This window comes from Aythya ferina, assembly GCF_964211825.1.
Source record: "Aythya ferina genome assembly, chromosome: 8".
Classification (NCBI taxonomy): Eukaryota; Metazoa; Chordata; class Aves; order Anseriformes; family Anatidae; genus Aythya; species Aythya ferina.
In genome coordinates, this window is record NC_140304.1 from 21458356 (window position 1) to 21482419 (window position 24064).

General features: G+C 37.7%; 2 protein-coding genes across 14 annotated transcripts in view; one reads left to right on the top strand and one right to left on the bottom strand.

The window, feature by feature from the left end:
• The window catches only part of MIGA1 (mitoguardin 1), a 40940-nt gene extending 20645 nt beyond the window's left edge, over window positions 1-20295 (bottom strand). For both annotated transcript variants that reach the window (XM_084528287.1, XM_084528286.1), the window contains exons 1-7: window positions 20156-20295; window positions 19448-19621; window positions 17171-17348; window positions 16487-16623; window positions 14980-15106; window positions 14338-14474; window positions 13537-13660 (exon numbers count right to left, since the gene is read on the bottom strand). In XM_084528287.1, coding sequence (XP_084384413.1) covers window positions 13537-13660; window positions 14338-14474; window positions 14980-15106; window positions 16487-16623; window positions 17171-17348; window positions 19448-19546 — 802 coding nt within the window. In that variant the 5' untranslated portion in view covers window positions 19547-19621; window positions 20156-20295. The remainder of the gene's footprint in view (window positions 1-13536; window positions 13661-14337; window positions 14475-14979; window positions 15107-16486; window positions 16624-17170; window positions 17349-19447; window positions 19622-20155) is intronic.
• USP33 (ubiquitin specific peptidase 33) overlaps window positions 20221-24064 on the top strand; it is a 36537-nt gene continuing 32693 nt past the window's right edge. For 5 of the 12 annotated variants that reach the window (XM_084528280.1, XM_084528281.1, XM_084528274.1 and 2 more), the window contains exons 1-2: window positions 20274-20323; window positions 20960-21179. In XM_084528280.1, coding sequence (XP_084384406.1) covers window positions 21150-21179 — 30 coding nt within the window. In that variant the 5' untranslated portion in view covers window positions 20274-20323; window positions 20960-21149. Of the gene's footprint in view, window positions 20324-20465; window positions 20720-20959; window positions 21180-24064 lie in introns of those variants that run through there. The other 7 variants (XM_084528285.1, XM_084528284.1, XM_084528278.1 and 4 more) reach the window with 6 other exon arrangements.

The window sequence follows — 24064 nt, forward strand, 5'->3', positions numbered from 1 at the left end:
AGAAATACGATTTTGTTGCAAAGAATGTGACCTGTGAAAACTGTTCCTGAATCATTATGACATGCTTTACTTTAAGACCCATATCTCAAAATAGAAAGGCCTCAGCATTAGGAATTCTCCAATTCAAATCTGAAAGTAGAGGCAAGATAAACACTCTTGGTGCTAGATTATTCAAATTTGAATTTTAACAAAATACAGCACCATCTAATGTGTAATTGATAATGCAAACTAATACATCATATGTGCTGACAGCTTAGAAATCAGCTTAGCAAATACAAAGTAAACATATCCCTATATCCATTTTCTTGATTTCCTTCTCTGACTCTCTGCTTGATGTAGACATATGAACCTGACACAGATTTGAGATGTATATTTTGCATAAACTACATGTATCTGCTAGGTTTCTCCCCATCATACAGGTTCTTATTTCTTTGAAAATGTAAACTTTGATTATTTGTAACTGCATATTACAAGGTTCTACATTTTTAATGAGTTACACTTTTGTGTAAATTCTTTTCTTTGTGGTGAAGCTAAAAATCAGTGCATCCAGATTAAATGCCTATCCTTTACACAACAATTTGATTTCTGATCACCCTCCTGTTTTGAAGTAATAATTCAGATAACAATCAGCCTCTGTACTTATATTTGATTAAAAAGAAAAGATTTGGCAATCAAGTTTGCTCAGCTGTCTAAGCTGTCTTAGAGTCTGTTTAGATGTATGTGCAACACAAAGCTGTCACTTCATCCTTTTTATCAGAGTACTCTACTCTCCTGTAGTTCAGAAAGCGTAACATCTATCTCGGCCATTGCAAAGTCTAGTTTGAATTCACATGCTTATTTTAAAACGTAGGCTGTCCACTGGAGATTTATAGCACAGCACTGTGAAGACTGCCAGATGCCTTAGTCATCAGATTTGAACGTCACCGCCTTTTCTTAGTTCTTCACATCCTAAAAACAAGCACAACCTGCCACTATTTTTGCACATGCACTTTCTACTGACAATAGAATGGTCTGTTCAGTCACATACAGCGTGATAGCACATTAACTCTCTGCGATGCAGAGCAAATTCAAAAATGCAGTATCACATTTAAAAGAAAAGGAAGTACAAGATTAATTTTGAGGCCTACACATCTGGAATTAGCTCCTTGAATACATTTCCTACATCAGAGGTTTCCATAAGCAGGTTAAGTAGAAAAGTCTTCTCACAAGATTTGAGAGAGGAATCTCAAAGGTAAACGAACTTATCCCTTTGTCCTCTGTTCTAACACACCTATGTAAATCTAATAAACACCCGTGAGCATTAATAGTATGATACTTGGACAAGTTCTTTACTATTGGTACTTCTTTCCAACACCATTTTGGCTTCATCAACATGTTGCTCTTGATAAGAAGAGGAGGCAGTAAGAACAGTCAGTGAAAAAGTACAAAAATTGCCAGCAACCATTGCTCAGCACCTGAAACTTTTTGCTTTGCGAATTTCCTTAAGTAGGTATATACATGTATAAAAAAAGGAAAGAGTAAACAGTTTAGTAAGCTAGCATATGGACTATTTTGCTCAATACAGTACAAGAGTACAGGATCATCAAGCACATCCATGAATATCAGTTCTCTCTGAAGCAACATTTTAAACACAAGATTGCTGGAAAGGCTTTTTCTTTAGCCAGTGTTTTACGCTTCAGGGATGTTCACATTTCAAAGTGAGAGAGACAGACTGACAAAAGGAACCTACATGTTCATTTGCTCTTCCATTACAAAAAAAAGTATACTGTGTAGCAGTTGGTAATAACCTATTTTAAAAGAATGAAACACTCTACTCCTGAGAAACAGTTATGGTAATATGCACGTCATTCAGCCTGCAGGCATGAAGACAGTGATAAGAAAGATAGGTAGGTACCTTTTTTATCCCAGGAATTAATAGGAAGATAGAAAGACAGAACCAACTATTCAACCATTGACACTCAGAGAACTAACTGTTAATCAGAAGATGTAAATATATATATATATATATATATTTTATTTGGACTAAATACTCACATTCTGTATTCAAAATGGAGACTGTAATAGATTTGACACAGGCAAACTCTGGAGGAACAGCAGAGTAATCCTAGTTGTCACTTGAATTTCAGGGCAGAACAGTCTTAGAGTATTCTGCAGACTCCAGAGAGGCCACTCTGGAATGTGACCGGCTTCTGCAAACCCAGCTGCACACAGCATACACTTTAGGAATCCAAATTCATAAGAAACATGCATAACTTTAAACAATAAGACATAAAGAATATCTTAAGTGCCCTACTGATGGGGGCCTGCTTGCCTTCCACTTGTCCCTGACAGTAGGAAAGAATGAGACAAGGATCCTTAAAAGTTAGTTCTGAATGGAGTTCTTTCTCTGAACCTTTGGGTTACTAAATAACACTGTTTACCAAACTTCACTTGAAAAACAAATCAATAACACCAAGACTACTAAATGCATTTTTAATAACATATTAATACCTGAATTATAATTAACAATAAGTGCGATCAGACCTTGCAATTTAGTTTGACACTGATTAGCAGCTACTTCAGCAAATGCAGTTAATGCTGCTGTCTAGTCAAGCTGTTAGTTAACCCCAGTTAAAGTAAGATAAAGCAAGGAATATATGTAATTTGGGACATCTGGAAATATTTAAATGGTTGCCTTTAAATATTTGCAGGCATTTCTACACGTAGAGCAAGGGCAGCTTTAAATAGCAGTAGAGAATAAAGCCTCGTGTGATCGGCATGTGCTCTTGAACCAGATACTCTACAGCACTTTGCTACAAACAGGATTATTAGGTAAGGTGGGAGAGAGCATACAGACCAGATATTGCACAAAGAATGAGAAAACTGGCAGTATTTTCTTTTTTAATTTACATTGAACCATCAAAAAAGGATATAAAACTTATTTTTTAATAAGTTTTTGTAACTGACTGCTTAAATACATGCACGAGAGAAAACCAATACACAAACAACAAATTTTACTCTCTCTGTTATTGCTCACAACACCTTTCGCTATAACTTTCCAGAAAAATAGATTTAGTCCCACATATAGGTTCAACTTTGAAAAGTTGGAAAGCTGAGATAAAACTTGAAAAAAAATGGAAAGATGGAAAGGAAAGACTTACACAAACAACTTTTGCCTTCCAGAGTAAACAATTGGATAAAGCCTATATGAAGCCAAACTATATCACCAGTAAATAGCTGTAGCAATGGTCTATGGAAAGCACTAAATAACAGAGAGAGCAAACAGCAAATATGGAAGACTGCAACATGGATACCCTACAACCATTATGCCAGGCTGATTCGTAAGGGCCTCTGACTTAAATGGCAGCACAATTTAAATGCAGTAGGCATAACACTTAAGAAATATAGTTGGCTTTCTCATGTGTGCAAACATGACACTGCTTTCATTTTAACCCCTTGAAAATAAATAGCAGACAAAAGCTGATTTACTTTATTGTCAGTTGAACTACTGAATTAATAAAGGAACTGTAGTGCAGAAAACTAAATTTACTGATTTTATATGACTCTGTCAATATTTCATCTTGATATTGTGCTCAAAAGCAATCACAAGAAGTTGAAATGTAGTTCCTGCTTTTTCAAGATTAAGCTAACGTATGAAATCTTTTTAACTCTGAACTATCATTCTGTCTGTATCTCTCCCACCACATTCTCCTTTCATTTTGCCCAAGAATATTCTAAGAAAGGCTTGTCTGAAACAGAGTTTAATGTAACAATAAATTGTTTTTAGTAGAAGTTCTAAAACAGGAATTAGGCCTATGGGCCAAAACATGTTCTTGATCATCAGTTTATATAACCTCACACTGCCATACCCCAGCCAGAAAAACAAACACTTATCCCACCCTCGCAACTTGCCATCTGTCTGGTATGAGTTTTCCTGCCTCTGGAACATTTATACTCAGAATGTATATAAACACATAGAAATTAAGTGTGCATATATCCTTTTTAGTAAGAAAAGGAATTTGTAAACTTTAACTTGTTAAGATATGCTATAAGAATGTGCCAGAGGATTTTTTATTTTGAAGAAAAAGCAACTTCCTGCCTTTGTAAGGCACATATACCACTTTTCAAAAGTGTTAAAAAGTAAGTTATTAAATCAAACCCTGACATGGGGGAAAATGATCACTTACCCTTACACAAAAAGGAGGTAAATACGCATTAAATGGTTAAAATGGTTAAGAAAAAAAAAAAAAAAAAAAAGCACAGAGAAGATATTGATTAGAACTAAACACTAGAATGGTCAACAAATAAAATGCAAAAGAAATACACAACAAATAAGCACGTTGCAGTTAATGAGTTCTTGAACAAGAGCAAATATGAAATTGATGAACTACTAATTGTTGTTTGCAACGTTTCACAAAAGCTAATGACAAAAAAAGCAGCTTAATATAAACCTTTAATAAGGGCTCTACTGTTGATCAAACTACAGATGCCAGATACTACTCCTATACCAAACAATGGATGAATATAAAGAATTAAGACATACTGAGCATTATCAATGTAACTTGAGAGGAGGAAAATCATGCCCCACATCTTTTAAGACTTTTCTGAAGTAATCAGTTAGCTCATGGGGAAAAAGTGATTTAATTAACAGCAAACAAATGTACAAGAACAACCTCAGCTACATGAAGCCAAAAATGGGATTTGTATTAGGAACGGATCATAAAAATGAAGCACGTAAGTGATTGTCCTTTGGTTATCTGGTAGAAAATACAACCAGAACGCTGAAAACTATCAGGAAATAATAAGTATTGTGTCACTACAAACCCCTATTTGTCTGCATCACATGAACTCTATCTAATAAATTCTGGCCAGGGTATTCAGAAAAAGTATACAGTGAGCTTGGAAATCTATACAGAGAGCTAGCCAGTATAAACACAAGTACACAATGGTTTTCACACAAGGAGATGTAAGGGACTTCGGCTTAACTAAAATGAGAAGCAATAAAATCAGACAATCAGGCAGATTTTGTGTATGCACAAAAAGGTTGAAAAGGGAAGAGGGAATGAAGCATATTGAGAGACTTAGTAAAATTTAAACAACAAGAAGAAAGATTTATTACATTTCATCTCATAGTAGTTCCCCTGGTTCTTACTGTGTGGATTTTTTTTCCTCATTATTTTTAAATGATTAAGACGTGGTAAGTCATAGCTACAAGACATTATGTAAGCTGAAAGCATAAAAAGGATTGAAAAGGACATACAGAGGTCCAATTCGAAAACAGATGGTCAGATATAAATTTGGCTGCAGAAGTCTCTAGCAGTAGTCTGGACACCAAGAGTTGTGCTAAGCAAGATTCTTTTATATATTGAGACTTCTTAAACTCCTTTCAGATCTATTGCCAACTACTATTGGAAATAGAACATTGGGCTACAAGGACCTATAATGTGACCTGTTCACCTGTTTTGATGCTCTAGCTTGAATTTTTCCTTACAATTTCATAACATTGTCCTTACAAGTGCCAAACAGCAAAGAGTCGTAAAACAAACAAACAAACAATGTTCCGTGCTATTTATTCACATCAAGGAATATTTATACATTTCTTTCATTTGTTTCAGCAGATTGGGGGTTTTAATTCAAATTTCACTGATGAGTGGATGAAGATCCTTGCCCTGCCCTGAACCAGCTTCTAATGTCTGATATTCTTCTGTATATGATTTCTGATATATCTTTTGTCTAATGTCAAGAAAACTAGATCAACTGACCTGAATAAAAGCCAGTCAGTTATGATTGATTTGTATGGTCTGCTCTTCCTTCAAAATGAAAGGAAACACCAAATAACACCTAAGAAAAATTTAAAAGTAATACTTTGTTTCAATATATTTAAAAACATTTTGGACAGCTAATCTAATATTTGTTTTGAGGATTACTTTAATAAGCAGCATAGTGTAATTTATTACAAGCAGATTCACACTAAGTTCTGAATGAAGATTTAAGATTACAAATGATGAAGCACTGAAATGAAACTGTCCTGTGTGACGTATTCTTAAAAAAATAATTTAGTGTTCATACTCCTTTTTTGATACAGTTCTAAAAATTAATATTCAAAAAGTGCAAAAAAAATCCCTCAGTGTATAATATTAATGCAAAACGGTATTTTATTATTTCAGACACTCTGCAAAATTTAACTTGCTTAAAAAGTGTTTGTAACCCTAAATAGGCTTTTAAAATAGAGTTAGTCACGTGTGTTTGCTGTCAAGGGGTAAATGATAAATACACAGACAATACAGTATGAGTTAACCAGTCCTATCTGCATAGTATTGTAAGGCCCTAACTGCATGAACTATTGTACAACTGTTCCTTACTTCTGTACGGAACTGGCACAGCTTCATTAGATTTCACCCCTTTTATCAGGGATCACAAGTTGATGGGCAGAGGAAACAAAAAGGAAAAAAAGTGGGCAAAAGCAATTACAGTTTGCCTGAGTAACTGTAAGGAGGCAGAAAACTCACATTAAGAGGAGACCTTGGGAAAGAAACGAGTGCAGCTGCTCACATAAGGAATGAGCAGAAACAGTTGAGAAATTGTAGGCAGATTTTGTATTCGGAGGACTGAAAAGAGAAACACTGGACTGGCTAACAGAGCAGAGCTGGGGGGTTTAAATCAGGTAGGTGAATTGTGGCTCAGTTATAAATAGCTTTTAGAACTAAAAGGAGGAAATGCTTGCATTTTGCTTCAAGAGAAACTCCTGAAGGGAGTTCTCTGGTCACAGTTTTTGTTTGTTTGTTTTTACTTTTTTTTTTGTTTTTTAAGAATCATCTTTGCTCTTTTAAGTCTGTTTGAGAGAAGCAAGTTTTAAATGGACAAGGTAAGGCACGAGAACACAGCAGGAGTCACGAAGTGAGAGAGATGAGGGCTTCAACGGGAGTTTTGGTGTGAACAGAAAGAAAGCAGGCTTCAGAGATGCCATTTGCAGAAAAGCAACAAGGTGTATAATTAGCCTGCCTGGTCTGATCTGGAGAGCATAGCTGGGGGGCAAGTGGTAACACAGGTCTGAAACAGACACTTTCTGATTTTACTGAAGCATTTTCAAAAATTTCCAGCCACGTTACCCCTGGCTAACACACAAGAAATGACCTCCAGTGCTGGCTCAGTGTATGGTGAAAAAGATTATCTTGAGCCACTGCTGAAAAGATTTCAGCTAATCTGTTTTACTATGCAATGAAACGGCAGCTGAGCGTCAGCTTTTAAGATAAGTACAAGCATATGCCCCAGGTTATCAAATACCAACATAAAATTACAGATTATCAAACTCTAACCTTTTTTTAGTACTGGTAATTTCACTGCAGGTCCATGAAAAACTATTTTGTGTTTTTAGCATAATATTGCTAAAATTAACAGGGTGTTGCTGAGAGAGCCAAGCATTACAATCCTTCAGTACATGTAATGTTTGCAGAAATATTTGTTTACAGTTTTAAATCGAACTTCCAACTACCAATCTTACATTTTACAATCTCAGCATCCTGTGTTTAGGTGCTTTCTGGCAAAGAATTTTGCTGAATGCAATTCAAAATGGAAGTGTTATTACTATCAGACAAATGTGTCTTTAGAGTAAATCTGAAATATTATTGATAGATGAAGACATCGTATCCAATTCAAATATTTGCCATTTCAATACCTATTGTGCAACAGAAACGAGGACTTGCAGCAATACAGATCTCACAGGAAAGTGCAGCAAGCTTCAGTAGTTACTGAGCTTCCACAAATTATAATTACTAAATTATATTCAAATTAAAAAAACAAAAAACAAAAAACTTTTCTGGGCTGTTGCTTAGTCTTAGCAATATCATTTTCTTTCCCTTATAAGAACATTTCTTGGGATGAAGACTTCTCCATACAAAGAAAAACCTAATGTTTTCTTTTGTTTTGGTTTCAAATGCCCATGTCCCATTTCTGTTTCAACCACTACCAAGCACTTTATTTTTTCTCCAAGACATGAAGAAATCATTTAATGAAAATTTATTTTCAGAGAACACAAAGCAAGAAAAAGTGTTCAACCTATGATTAAAAAGTTTAACTGCTTTGAACTTTATTTATGGTATGTACCACTAGACAGCACAACTAAGTGAATTATTACAAATTGCTCACCTCCTAATTGGTGCCTGTCTGAGAATTAGAAATATTTCTTGCACATAACCAACTAAAATGTAATAGTCTTGATATATTTTTTTCCATTAAGGCTTTATAGGAAGGAAAGAAAATACAGCCCCTAGATATCCATCCCTGGGCAGTAAAATATGATATATTTAATCAACACAGATTCTATAAAAATGATCTTTACATAAGCAATGAAGGTATTGAAAGATTTTTATTAGTTTGTTTTAAGGGCAGCTGGAAAAAAAGCTTCTAATATGTAAATAAGTTTTCCAAAGCGTTTTGTCACTAGGTTAAACGCTGTGCTCATTCTCTCCAAAATGCCAGGCATATCTTTGAGCGTGAGGAGAAAATTAAAAAAAGAAACAGACATACCTACCATCCAACAACACAGACCTTCATGAGAGATCTTTACTGCAGTAACTCAATAAATTTATTTGTTGTAAGTGGTATAAAGATTTTTTTCCTTTAAAAAATGTAATTAGCACATAGGTTTTGATATTATCAAAATGTTTAGGGGGCACATTATACAAAGTCACCATTAGCTTGAGTGTCAGCATTCCTTTTTACAGTAGAAATCTAAATAAGAATTTCAAGAATTAAGAATTCAGTACTGACAAGGAGCACAACAATATGAGATTTTTAACCTCTGACCTGCAATTCTGCTTGTAAGTAAAGCTATTGTTTCTCTCCTAACTCTTTGCATTCCTCTGAAGTTAGTTCGACTAACGTTTCAGCCTCCTAGAAAAGAACTAAAAAGTGAGGACTTTCTTCAAGAACAGACTACAGAGAATATTGGAAGCCTTTATCCCTCCACCCCCTCATGTTTACCTCTCAGAAAAAACAAGCCGAATATTTTGTTTTACAGTTTTCTGCCAATTGCCTTCTTCCTCACTCAGTGTAGCTTATGCCTGCCTGCCTCACGAAAGCCTGTTTGTAGGCTTCCCAGGCCCAGGTTTCACAGTCCTAAAATCAGCACAAAACCAACAGTAGTTTAGCCCTATATATTCATTTTAATTTCATGTCCAGAAATACTTCTGCTTTAGAAATCCTGTTTTAGCTTGCTGGTTCCTACGATAATTCATAGAAATTGTAAGTCCAATGGAGAAATCAACCACAGTGAACATAATTGTGTTCCATTATTTTATCTTTTTAAAATGTAAACCTTTTCCAGGGATGTATTCATTTATAACTCAAGAGGATGTTACAGAGTTGAAAGAGTTGATTTGCAGTTAACAACAAAAACAACCACCACCAGGCACAATTCTACCCACAGGAAGAAAAGATTTATGCAGCAGTACAGAACCCACAGGTGTAAAGTTGAATATTTAGAAGTATTGGGAAAAGAAAAATACGTAATTTACACACACTTAGAAAGAAAATCATTTGGAGGTTGTAATTCACACAAAAAGAATCAAAAGGCAATTAGACTACAGCATACAACCACTTCAAGTGATGACTGCCTACTCTGACAAGTCATCTTTTACCTGTCACAGCAGCCAGAGAAGAAGCACTTCAGCCACATCATGAGAGAGACTAGTTGCAGTGATGAGCTCTTGCATTCTAACAGTATCCCAGGTAACTTATTCCTGACTCTCCCACGTAGCACATTACCAATAACTTCCTCCAGAAGACTATTTCTCAGAGCACATTGGCAAATTCATCATGCCAACCAACTTCAACTAGTCAATGGGATCACAAAGAGAAATCCACGTTTGTGATAGGCCAAGTGTTAGCAGCATGACCCTGCCTGAAGCACCCCGCCTCAGTCTCCCTGTGTCATGTGTTGATGCTATGAAGAATCACACAGGAAACAGGGGCCTTGGGAGATTCGTACAGCTCAGGTACTGCCAAAGTATCAGGCTAGGAAAGCAAGGACCACAAAATTTAATCACTTTTTTTTTTTTTTTTTTTTTTTTTTTTTACAGGAATATCAAGTCAACAGCACCACTAAGAACTTTGATTAGACAGAGAAAATCATGACTTGGGAAGAATCATATATAAAAATGTTGGGAAGGAGCAACACCTATGATGAGTGGCCAAGTAAGGGACAGGAATGGTTTCAAGAGCCCCAGAGGTTTGGCAAAATATTTTACAGAGAAAAGTGAAAATGAGAAATCAATGGAAATTTTTACCTTTGAAAGTTTCCTTCCTGATCAAGTTCAGAGCTCATTACAATTGAGGGTTTCAGAATGAGAAATGCTAGCTAGACATTTTGTAGCAAATCTTTTGGTAATGCTTGATAGCATCTGTCCAACTGTCAGAGCCCTGTCTCCTGCTGTGGTTAAACACAAGTGCTTCAGATGGAGAAAATGGAAGAAAAATCCACAAAATACATCTAGGCAGGGGAAGATAGGAGGGAGGAAAGGGGAGGATGAAAAAAATCTCAAACATATTGTGGAGAAACTTACTTCAGAACTTATATTTGTTTCACTTGAACAAGCAGAAACTGGATCTGGTTATGACTTTGACAACCAGGTCTAAAAATTCCCCAGGAGGATATAACTTTTCTATGTGTAAGTCGCTATTCAGAACAAGCAAGTCACCTCTCAGTACCTTCTTTAATAAAGAGCTGGACATATGCAACTTAAGCTGTGTTTTAGTTCGTTCTTCCAAAACATGGATCATTTTTACGGTTTGCTTTGAGCTAGTATTTCCATATCTTCTGAAATTGAGACATTACTGGACACCATTCTAAAACCATAAAAACCAGGATCATATTTCTGCAAATATCCTGATACTGTCCTTTTCACATAACCAAAGATTAGCAACGTGATTCTTTTTCTACTGCACTGTACTGGGAACGTATATTGACTGTGATGAATAACTATCCTAAGGGATTCCAAGAATGCTTCTTCATTATTTTTAAATCTCCCATCTCTACGCACAACCCATAGCTGCCTGTATTCAAATGAAATTGCAATCATTTAAAAGAAATAATTCAAATCAATATTACCAACCCTTACTTTTCACCATCCAATGCTTTTAATGCCCCAAATGATATTTTCTAATCAGCTTCAAGCCCTATGAACAATTTTTATCAGCTATGCAGCTGATAAAATTAGTGTTTGACTGCAAATCACCCCTAGAACACTTTTCTAGGAACATTTCCCTTAACAGTGGGCAGAACATCAATAAACGTTCAAGTCAGTGAGCTAGCTTTTATCATCTAATGTATGCTATATCAATTCTCAAAATTGCAGATCTCTCAGAAAACCGACAGTCCAAGAAAAACGGTTCCAAAAAAAAACATACCAAATGACACTAATTACAGCTTTTAGCTTATCAGCTGGGGTAACAGAACTATGAATTAGCAACAGCATTATTTTACAGGCATGACTCTTAATTCATGATATGCACTTCTTAAAAAAATTTGTAACTCAATTGGCAATTTCCCAATCATTTGAAACACTTTTCACTTTCCAAGACTAGTGAAGAGTAAGTGATAGATTAGGGTGATTTCTTTACCCAGCTTCTTTCAAAATTTTCAGATATGAATTGTCCAGGACTACCAATTCTTACATAGCATATGCTGCCTCTTACACCACAAATGATACACATTTTTATCAGTGTTAAAGATGTATACACTTTCTTGCCTCGTTTTAAATACAGAGCAGAGACCTTCAATTCTGTTCCTGTTGAGAACTGCCATTTGCATTCTACACTATATTATTCTTTGTAAAGAATGCTGGATCATCTTTCTTTCTTTTGGCCACTGGCATTTCATAGTTTTCTTGGACCTGCTAGTTCTGGTGGCTCTTGAACCTTCCATTCCTGTTGTTGTTTACACATGCATGCACATGCATACACACACACACTCAAAAAGGAAGTCAGGAAAAAGCGATCAACAATTAGTACACTTCCTAAAAGAGTAATACAAAGCTTTAAACAGAAGTGAAATAAAATAAGTGGTAATATATATTAACATATACATTTCATGGTGTACTGGGTCTGGTAATACAGGAAAGTCGGTTGAGAGCACCTTTCGTTTTCTTTTGCTAGGTTACCAAATACAAATAAGAGGAAAAATAAAGCCGTAACAGAGCCTCTAGGATTCTCCCAAACATACTTTTCCGTTTCTTCTCTGAAAAGTTACTAAAAAAGTGGTGATCTCAAAAATATCCTACTTCAAACATTCACACACTATACCTAGTAGTTATATCCTACACGAACATAAATTACTTAAGAAACTGTGAGTGAATAAATGTTTCTGCATCAAACAAATACTTCACAAAAACATCCTCTGTATTAAATCAAGTGCCACCATGTTTGAGATGATGGTTGTCTGCTTATGTTCTAAAATATTCTGAAAAAAGTGATGCATTCTCTAATATACTACTTGCTTTTCAAGACATTAATTGAAGATGATGAAAAGCCCCAAATCCTGATCAGTGAAGCACTGTTCACTAAACTAGTTCTTTATTTGTTTTCCCTGCATACCTGGCACAGCACAAATAAAATTCATAATAAAGTAACTGACAACATCTATTCAGTAGATCATAAATGATTTCTACATGTAATATTTAAAGAGAACTCAATTCTCTTGCTAAACAAGAATCAAATTATCACACCTAAAAAAGATAAAATATCAATTTAAAATACTTCCAGGGAAACAAAAATAAAAATAAATCAATAATTAAACACAGAGACCTTTGAATACCATTTTATTAATTTTGCCTGAAGACAGAAACTACAAATAAGCTACAAATAATGGACACTGCAACTTTATCTAGGGCTTATGGTTTCAGACACTAAAATTAAAACAACCAAACATTTTTCTACTTTAAGAATAAGTTGGTAGATGTACCCAGACATGTCAGAAAGCTAGTTTTGACCTAAATTTAATTCCTACCTTACTCAGAGCTGTATTTAGAAGTTGCAGGACAACATGAGGGCTAACAGATGAGAGTACTGCCACCTTGTGCCAGCCAAGCTGAAGCCTAACAAACAAGACTAAAAAAGAAACTAAAACTAATTGCAAAACATGCTCTGCCTTTGAAGTCTGACAGTTATTTGAGATCAGATGCTTGATACTGAATTATGAAAGGGTGCAGCAGTATCAGATTTGAAAATTCAAAAAGACATATGAAGCTTTCTTTTTAATTTCTCTAATATGTCCATGTTATAGAAGGGTGTAATATGTTCTTAGTACATAAATATTTAAATACTTGAGTCAAGATAAACTTTAGAAAGTTGAGTAGAATTCTGGAAATTCTGATATATACTGACAGTCCACATGAGGAAAAAAAAAATCCTCTCAGTCCCTTCTTAGTTAAAATACAAATACTACATCAAACTTTACATAACAGTGTATAAAAAATGAAACTGCTCAGTGGATATTTCTGTGAGCTCCCTCCACAAGGGGCACTATTACAAGTAATAAAAATGTAAAATAGTAGTACTCACCAATATCATTAGCTAGAGAAGCAGGATCTGAGGTCCCAAGGGTGGCCTCAAACTCCTCCTGAAGACGATAAGCTCGCTGAAGCAAGGATTCAAGCTTATGAATGAATTCAGCACTGATGATATCCTGCAAGAAGAATGACGTTAGAATATTTGCTATTTGTTTACGGTCTATATTCTTAGATTTTTACAAACAAATCTTATTAAATCTTCAAAGGGTTCATTGTGCCGCGTTAATTTTCAACAAACAGCACAAAGACTCTGTCAGATGTACACTTCAACATCCAGAATACAAGCATCTTTCTAAACATATATGTTTAAATTAACATAATAAAAAAAATACTAAACTAAACTTAAAAATACATTAAAATTATACGTGATGTTTACTGCACTAGAAACAATGAAAACTGTGCAGCTGTATGTTTATCTCAAAATATTTCATCATTTAGTTCATGAGAACAAAGGGATACAAATAAAGTCCAAGCACATTATTTGTGAATACTCATAAACTTATCATCCTTCCCAAGACCTGCATCTAAGCAGATATCCTCTCACAGCTGTAAAAGGAAGGCATGACCCAAGAGATTTTGTGCAGAGAACTGATTAAAGAAATGCTTTGTAGCTTGGTATTAGTAATACCATCCAGATGTAAACACTGATGTAACTGCAATTGACAAGAAGTCACACCCAAACTAACTAACAACAGCAAAAAAGTCCTTTAAATGCAATGTAGAAGTTTAAAATATTAATGTAACAAAATGTAGTGAATTTTCAGGGCAGTGTCAGTAGATTAAATATACTCACTTCTACACTTTCTTCTGCGATTGCATCTCCTGCTCCCAGCTTGATGGAACTACAACTTGCTTCGTCTTCAACTTGTCTGTTACGGAAATTTAGTGCCTGTTCCCATCTACGTAGTGCTTCTTCAAAAAGCTCCATACCTAGGGTAGATCAGAAAAACCTTCACTCAATCAAACACACAGCTTCCATATGTATTTTAGGCTCACAGAAACTACGAAAACTATGAAAACTAGTTTTCTATCTACATAGAAAACTATGTAGATAACTAGCCTAATTACAGCAGAACTGTTATTTTTAAAAATAGCAATTCCCAGTCTAAAAAGAAAAACAAAAACAGATGACAGCTGCCTTTTTAAGATAAGGAAATTCACAAAGCAACAAGGACAACAGTATTTTTTCCAATTTATTTCTAAAAACGATTCTATAGCTTACTACTACAAATACAGGAATCACAACAATATATTTGTAAAAACCTAACACTAGATTAAGCAAGCTTTCAATATTTTATGGAAGTGTTCTTGGACACATGCTCAGAAAACATTGTAGAATAAATTACCACAGTATTGCACAAGCATCACTTTGCCATAAAACCAAGAAATTTACTTTAATTGCTATTAGATATTGAATATTCTTATCATAACCTACCCATCAAATACAAATTCTCAGGTGTTGTCACTGGAATATTGACAAGTTTAATATCATCTTCGTCTGCTTTATCCCAAGAGTTAGAATTGGCACAAGCACAACTGTGACAAGAGGTGGCACTCTGAACCTGAAAAATAAATACATTTTGAAGTGTTGTTATACGAGGTATCCTTAAAACTACATTCTTCCAGAGTACATTATGGTCCAAGTTATCTATCTAGTCTTACCTACAAATTACCATTTAAAAGACTTTAGAAAAAGCACAATTATTTTCAGATTAAGCATAATGTATTGTTTCCTTTGTTATTAATGCTAGGGTGTTGTTTGCCAATATTTTGAAAGTCATTATTGCTCCTTTCTTAAAGTAAGAAAGTAATTAGTGATTTTCAATATTATTTTCCAAGTAACACTTGACTGCAGATTATAATAAGAGTTTAAAAAATAAAACTTGTTGTGTAGACTGATGTAAACAGGGTCTATTACATGACCTGCACATGCCTCTCTGAAAGTAAGGGAAGCAAATATAGACGTACAGAAACATACAAAGACTGGTTTAAGCCTGACAAGACATATAAAACAATATACAGCCACTTCCTTCTCTGAGAATAGCTGAAAGAACAGGCTTCTGCTTTTAGGTGAGAAGCATGTGTAAACATGATTGTTAATTCCTAAAAACAACCCATTTCCTAGGCAAAACATTACAGATATTATGTTGCATTAAACTTCTCATCCTGTAAATAGTTCCTAACTAGAGGTGCTGTTCACCAAAACAGAGATCGCATGCAGCCTAATGGACCCACACTATAGCATCTGCATGTATCAGTGGAGCAGAAAGAATATTCATTTATTTCTGTACTCTGACCAGAGCAACAGTGGAGCTTAACTCTTTTCTTCTCTTTCTGTCCTCTCTGAATTAAGCCATGTTGTTCCAGATTGCAAGTCTAGGAGCAGCTGATCAGATAGGAAAGATCTCGCTACCTCTTCTCCACTAAGGTTTTGCTTTTACCCTTGTGTCAATTCTAGCGTTCAGAAATTCAATTCAATTCACTAACCTAAGATAATAAGAAATCATCAATTTTTAAGTGATTTTCCTGCCAAGTCAGTAAGGTGACTCACTAAATGGTCTAAAATGCACCAGAGCATTATATATAGAGGCCAGGAATGCATAACTGAGTGCAGGATACAAGGAATCCTGCTTTCAGCAGCACTAAATTGTATAGATTTGGCTCATTCCATTGCACACATCTGCATCCTCATGAAGTTGTTAGACATAAGACAGGAAGAGTCAGAGGCAGTAGACACAGAATCAGTAAGAACAATAAAAAATATTTTTAGTATGTAGAAAGTACAATAAATTCTCTACAAACAGGTCATTTTCCATGCAGTCAGTATCTCAAGCCTTCTGAGGCTGCATAACTTATTCAGGAAAGTTGTTTCAGGTCAGTGAAACCATTAGGTGCACATCCAAGGCAAGTTAACATACACTGAAAAGCCTTAAATCACTTACCGAGACCAGACTCTGAACTGAGCCAGAGTATTTACTGAAAAGTCCGCCATTTGCATAGATACAAGACTGTGATCCTTTTTCCTTGGCAGAGCTCAGAGAAAGAGTCAAGTTTTGTCGGCTACTGGAACAACTTGAACCTAATAGATACACTCATTTTAAAGATTCTACAAAACTGAAAACATTGTATCTTGTGTTAACAAGAACTAGCAAGAACTGTGTCTAATCGTTTCAATAAAATCCAGTTTCGAAGCAAACAACAATTTTTCTTTCATTTACATTTCTACATTAGAAACTATGAATTAGAACAGTCGATATCCATACAATAAGTATGCATATTAAGCACTATTATTTTCCCATCTTATAATGTTTAAATCTGCTTTTCTCAGTTTTGTGGCAATACATCCACAAGAACTGCAACCCCAATTGTTAATATACTACTGATAAAAATAGTTTTAGTCCAAATGCACAATTAAAACAATAGCTTTAAGACGACCAGCTAAATTATAAAATACTGTAACTTTTTCCTACTTTGCACAATTTCTATTTTAACAATTAAAACCTGATCAGCATTAAAGGAAAATGATTTATTTTACTATTGTATACTGTTACATACACACCCTCACATCCCCTTGCTTCCCCTTCAAGACAGACTAACCAAAAAAACTTTGGGGTTCCTTCGCATACCTTTTTCTGATGCAGCTGCTTTGGTACATTCTAATAGTAGATGGCCTGGTTCCCATTGTGACACTTGCTTGTTTTTTCTTCCACGTCTTCTTTTAAAATGGTGGGCCAGAAAAATAACAGATATTGCACTCACTGCTGTGACTGTGAACAATTTCTTTAACCCAGGGGAAAGTTTAATCTGAAAATACAAGAGCATGACTTCATTGGAGATACACGCTCCTTAGCTTTCACCTTTCCACTTATCCTCCTTTTGGCATCTTCAGCACAGGCTGAAGGAAGGACCTAAGAGATTCAGCTGTCACATAGCTTGAGAAATAAATCAACTCTTATCAAGGACATAGACTAATAGCTTCTCAAAGTTTGTGATGGCCAGGTGAGAAAGCTTACAAAGGGGTTGGTGGGACAACATCAGTGGTGGCACTGGGAGTCATACTCCAACACCAAGAACTCTAAGACATATTGCAAATCCATGAACTACGGGGTTCTAAACAAATAACTTTCACACTTCTTTTTTCTTTCTTTTTAATGCCAGGACAATGCAGGACTTCAGTTAGTTCTTAAACAGACCTAAAAAAAGAATCTCGGCCTTCACAGCTAGACTTTCTTGCACTGTGAAAGAATGGAGGACACAAAAGCTAACATTTGCATTGTTTCAATTTGGGAAGAACATGTACTTAAACAAATTTGCCTAAAATTAGTTTTGTTTATTTTTACTATTTATTTTGAACATAGATAATCTGTAGATTTGTATGTTTAAATTTAGCAAATAAGAACCACATATTCAAGCAACTGGAATTAAACCCACTAACAAAGCTTAGAAAGTTCAAAGTGACCAGACTTTAAAAAGAATTCAAGAAAAAATCCACTTAACTAGAAAATACTGCCCACATCCAAAGAATCTTTAGGGAATCTATGCTACTTGAGAAGGCATGACTTCTGGGGGAAAAAAAAAATAAAAAATCTGCAGCCCCTGAGGCCAATACAGTGTTTCTGTAACACCTCCTCATGTGAGAAAGGAACTGGCCAGAGTATCACTGCACTCTGGCAGGCCATGGTTGCTGTGCAGTTGGCTAGTACTATCAATAGAGTTATGCAATTTCAAGAAGCATTGAAAGCTTCTTTGATAGCTTCACTGAGTTTGCTATAAGTGTCAAATACCTTTGACTTGAGAACTCTAAGATAAAGAACTTAAAGGTACCGTATCTTGACTGAGGCCAAGAACCTAGCAGTATATTGTGCAAGCTAAAGTAAAACCCTGAAAAAGCACGAATGCATATTTGCAGGAGACTACTGGATTTAACAGAAAAGAGTAACAATCAAATAACTAAAATTGAAAATTCAGCTCTAGCATTAAATTCTGTAAGTTTCAAGGTTCAAAAAAAAAAAACTGTAAGATTTTTTAGAAGTTTGTCTATGTCTGCAAGTATGACGATACACGTTAGCACGTTGAAAAATATTTATATGCGAATTTGAAGAATGACATTGCTTCCATTTATAAACAACTAATTAAATAAAAATAAAATACAGTTGTATTAAGGACATGAGTTTTCAAAGCAAAGCTTTACTAATAAATTGTTAATATGTAACTCTGAAAAAAACTTTATCAACATTGCTAACTACAAACATTTTTTTCCTTGTCCTTATCCTTGTCAATAATTTGCCATAGGCAGAATAGGGAGGGGGAGAGGAAAAAAAAAAAAAAAGCACCTTTGAGCCGTGTTTTGTATAGCCAAATAAAAACTCCCCCACCCTGTGTATTACTGAAACAGAATACGGTTCGCTGTTCAAGAAATTTATTATCTGAGACACATGACTGCGGCTTTAGTGTTTTCTGAAGTAATTCAGACATATTTAGCTCTACCGCTTATCACTCATGTAGTTACAGGCAACACAATTACAGCAACTCTTCTTTGCCTTTGTCACGACAGTGCTCTAGGGAAGAATCTTGTAATTCCCTGCAGACAGGGAGTGTCAGCATCACAATACTTACAACTTTCCAGCCTGACAAATAATAACATACTCTTCAGCCAGATTTGACTGCTATCCACATTGCTACTTATATAGTGAAAACTAGCCTATAATACCAACAAAATAAATCACCGTATGATGTTGATATGCAATGATGAACTGTCAACAGAAACACTTATAGCTTGCAGCTGTAAATAAACAAAAATCCTTACAAATTTAGTTCACATTAAGCTCTGAAAAAAAAGAACATTACAATTAAACTTTAAAAGTATATCATAAGTTGCAATACTCACAGAACATATATATTACCTGTATAAAAGAATAATACCAAGAAAGGGGAAGATGAAATGCCCGAAAAGCTACCGTCTTCAGAGAAAACCGTGCCTCAGTAACAGCTTCTTCTGACATGGCTCCTTCTCTCCCATAACCTCATTCAGTGGATCTATCTTGAAAACATGAGTCCCAGATGGCCTCTGGAACGGGCTGTCAAATGAAGGATACATACTCAATTATGTAATACAAGGCGAAGATGGCTTTCTTCTACAGACTTGAAACCCTTACGTAACAGGTAGCTGACTTGTTTGATTGATGTGTGTGACCAGAGATGAGATTTGCGTTTAATGAGAAGACAGCAAATGTGCTGGCTCAGCTTAGGCCTCGCTCATCTCAACTGCCCTGTGTGGAGACCCGCGTGTGTCTGACAAGAGCCATCGCTCTGCTTTCGCTGTCTGACAGCTCGCTTCTCACATCCGATAAATCACACACAAAACAACTCTGATGTTAAACCTTCAGCCGACGCCCGGCCTCGCAGGGGCTGCGGACCCCGCCCCGCCGCAGCCCCCTCCCGGAGCCCCGTGCCGAGCTCTCCCCCGTGTCGGGGACCGAGGGCCAGCGCTGTCCGAGCTCCCGCACCCCTGCGGCTGAGGCAGCCTCGGCTCGGCTCGCCCAGGGGCCGGATCCCACGCCTCGCCGCCCGCCCGCCGCCCCCCGTTAGCTGCCCCCGCCACCCGCCGTTACCTGCCGGGCACCGGGGCGGGCACCGCGGGCAGCAGGCACGGCCCCTCACGGGCGGCTCCGTCCCCGCCCCGGCTGCCGCTAGGAGGCGGGCGGGGATCCGCTTCCGGGCCAGCGAGGAACCGCTGTGGGCTGCCAGGAGGCAGCGGCCGCCTGATGAGGTGAGACGAGGTGAGGCGAGCCGCTCCGTCACCCGCCCGCTGCCGCCATCCTCCCGCGGGGCAGCCCCCGCGGCTGGCGGCCGGGCAAGGCGGGGCGAGACTCTGCGGCCGCCATCTTGGTGTGGGGCGGCGCTCACGTGAGCGGCGCGGAGGCCCCGCGCGGCCATCTTTGTGCGGGGCGCGGCCGGGGGTGCCGCAGGCGCGGCCGGTGAGGGGAGAGAGGGAGGTGTCGCCGCGGGCCGGCTGCGCCCGTCCTCCGCCGGGGCTCCTGGGTGGCAGGGGAGCGGTCCCTGCGCTGTCCTCCTGGGCTGGGCTGGGCTGGGCTCCGTTCTGCCCTCCGCGTGAGCCGCAGGGCTCGCCGCGGCCCGGCTGAGCTGCGGGCTCCGAGCACGGCCGCATCCTGCCGGTGAGGAGGAGGAGGGGGAGGAAGGCGGCCGTGAGGCGGGGGGTGGCAGGAATGGGGCGGCCGCGGCCTGCGGCCGGTCGCAAAGTCCGGGGGGGCTCGGGGCGGCCGGGGCGGGGCCGGGGGCTGCGGGGGCTCGGGCTGTGTGGGTTGGGGGCTGTGGCCGGGGCCTGCCCGGCCCTAAGGGGAGGGTCGAGTCCCTCTCCGGGAACGTCTGCTGAAGCGGCGGCGGTGGCACGGCAGGTAGGAGGAGGTTCCCAGGGGCCGTGGTTTCTCCGCGAAATGCTGGTGCTGCCGTGAGGCTGTCTGCGAGGATCGATCGTCGCGGCCGAGGGATGGAAGAGGGGGAAGAAGCCTGGCGTGACGCCCAGGGGAAAATCGCCGTGGGCTTCTCCTTCCTGGCTGCAGGCCTGAGCTAAGGAAGCCTCCTCAGATGCGTAAAGGACAGCTGATGGGTTACAAGGTCAGGCGTAGTGCTGTGGAAGGAAGAAGTGAACAGGCAGGCGCCGTGCCCTAGAGGCAATATAAAATAAACGCTGTCTGACCCAGTAAGCGGACAGGCTGTCAACTCAACCATTTTCCTAAGGTCTGCTTAGGAAGCAATACTTAATAAGAGGGGGAAAATCTAATGGAAGTGGCTTAATAACATTGCTTCTTGCTTGGGTGGATAGTTCTTGTTGCCCAAATGCAAAGACCAAGCAGAAAACGTCTACTGGGTAATAGAGCAAAAAAGAACTTAGTGTGTGAAGTTCAGGTTAGTATTCCCTCTGATTGGACTTATTGGCACAGGAGGACTGTTCTCAAGTTTGGTAATGGTAAATTAGAAATTGATTCACAGACATAGTTATTGTGAAGTGATATTGGCAAAGAATTCTTTAGAAAGTAGCATGTACCTTAGTAATTTGAATACATACGTTAAAGGTGATAGCTTCATTGGACGTGTATAGTTAGCAGTGAGCTCTGCTGTTTTTTACTGAAGTGTGAAAAATGTCTATATGATAATGAATTACTGGAAGCTCCAAAGCTCTTCACGATTTTAAGTAATTAAACAATCAAGTACAAAATTCTATGTCATTATTTTTTATTGTTGTTGAGAAAGAAAACAAATGCGATTGTTTCAGTGCACCACTAGCAAAATAATTGTGAATGCAAATGAGAACGCTGAGCTTAGTGCTCACTGGTTACATATGCTGTTATTCATAGCTGTACAGTCAAAATAATAAAAGCCTATAATGAAGATACAATTACTGCTTCAGGCAACTGTTGTCTTCAGAATAGCTGCTTTATTCTTAAAATCTTCCACCAATGGTCTGGAAGTGAATTCTAGTTTTGTATTTACAAAGGTTAGAATTTACATTGTATTTAACTGGAGTTTTATGTAAGATTAGTTTTATATAAGGTTAGTTTTTTATAATTATTTTTTGATCTCTAAGTAGTTCATTTAGACTTGTTCATAGGGCAAGTATTCAGGTGTGTGGGAGCAACCCTGTAAAACGATCTGATAAAATGTCTCCCTGTTTAAGGACATCAGTGGAATACAGATAGAGGTTTGTTTATTTCAACATCTGTTGAAATGCTAACTGCTATGATTAGGTTGATGGAAACATTAATTTCAGCTTCAATGCCAAAAATTTTGAGAGAATTTAAAATATGTCGTGTTTGTTTTGGAAATATTAAGCTCCCAGTATGAGCCTTGAAAAGCTTTCAAGGTTACTTGAACTCCTAGTGATTGGGATATTTTTGTGTGTATGATGGGCCTTTTGTGGTAGGCACCACATACGTCTTATGATGGTGTGGAAGTCTGTTGCATGATGAATGGTGAGCTGGTCATCAAGCTTTAAAATATTGTTCATACTTCTCTGATGGCTCACATGAGCCAGTTTTTTCATAGTGAATGCAAAGTATGAAAGGGGGGAAGATATATTTTTTGTATGTCTCACGCTGCATGTGGTAAACAAAAAACTTCTTCTTTTGATCATTAAATGATTCAGTTCATGGAATGATGCAGTATGATACTGTATGGTGGGACTGAGAAGAGGTGGACTGAAGCAAACCTTTCAATAGAATGGTGGAGACCTAGGAATGGACTTCAAAGTTCCCTCCCAAATGTATGGGGAATATTGTAATGAAGTTTATTGCTTCTTATGTGAAGAAGCAACTTTCAGATGAGGTCAACACAACGCAGAATTGGTGGAAAAGCAGGTGTGATGAGATGCATTAGTAGAGGGAAATTGGTAGTCTTCGGATGAATTAAGAAGTGGTGAAATGGAGGGAGGGCAGCGAGCGAGGGAGGGGCTGCCCAGGGATCGCTAGTGCTTTGAGAGATGAAGGATGAATCGTGGGTTGGAATTCAATTGTACAGTTTAAGATTTTAGTGGAAAATTTTACAAAGTAGGTAGGTTATAGCAGCCTAGGTATGTTAAGCTACCAAGGCTCTTCCTCTACAGTGACTTACGCAGTTGCTACAGCATGGAAGGCAGGTGCGGGTCGAAGAAGTTTGACAACAGAAGCTGAAAGCCCATTCATTTTGCTGTGCCCATATGATGTCACCTACAGAAGTTGTAACATGCACTAGAGTTCTGCTAGGGACGCTTTCCACATGGAAAGCAGTAGGAAACATGTCTGTAGGGACACGTGTGTCGATGTGCTTTGGTCTTTCAGATGATTATTATTAGAAGAGGGATGCAGATGGAGACTGCACCAAGAAGCAATCTGCAGTGAGCAGAACTCTTGAGTTTGTGTTTGTGTTGGTTTTGCAGTTCCAGTTGTGAGAAATAGCTATTAAAAATCTGGTAGTATGCAGTGAAGTTTATCTTTCGTTCATAGCTTTATATTACTTGGGATAATTCATTCGGAAATTTATTTCCATAAAGTAATTAAGCTTAAAGCTTTCCTAAGCCATTATACCAGTCTTCCTAAAGCATTGGTGTTAAGTCAGCATTAATTCACACTGAGATCTTTTAAGTTAGGTCTTTAATCAAAACTCATTTGTCCGTTTTTAATGTTTTATAGATGTCGCAAAATGTGCGAGATGAAGTGTGCGTTTATGTTTCTGTTCTGGAAAGGAGTTTTACAGTTCAAACCTGAATTTCCAATATGACAGAAAGTTTAGGACTTTTTGCCTGAAAAACTGTTATTTTCATACATGAAGTCTTTCAGCAATACTGCAAATAGATACTGAACTGAGGAAATATTTCTCCAGCTGCAGCTTATATTTAAGACTAATGCTTTTTAAAAGTCTTTTCGTTGTTCCAGGAAAGAGGATTTAGACCTCATTATGAAAAAAATCCCAAGTTATTAATTTGCTGTTGTATTTCTAGCCATGTGAGCTTAGTTCTCAAGTATTTT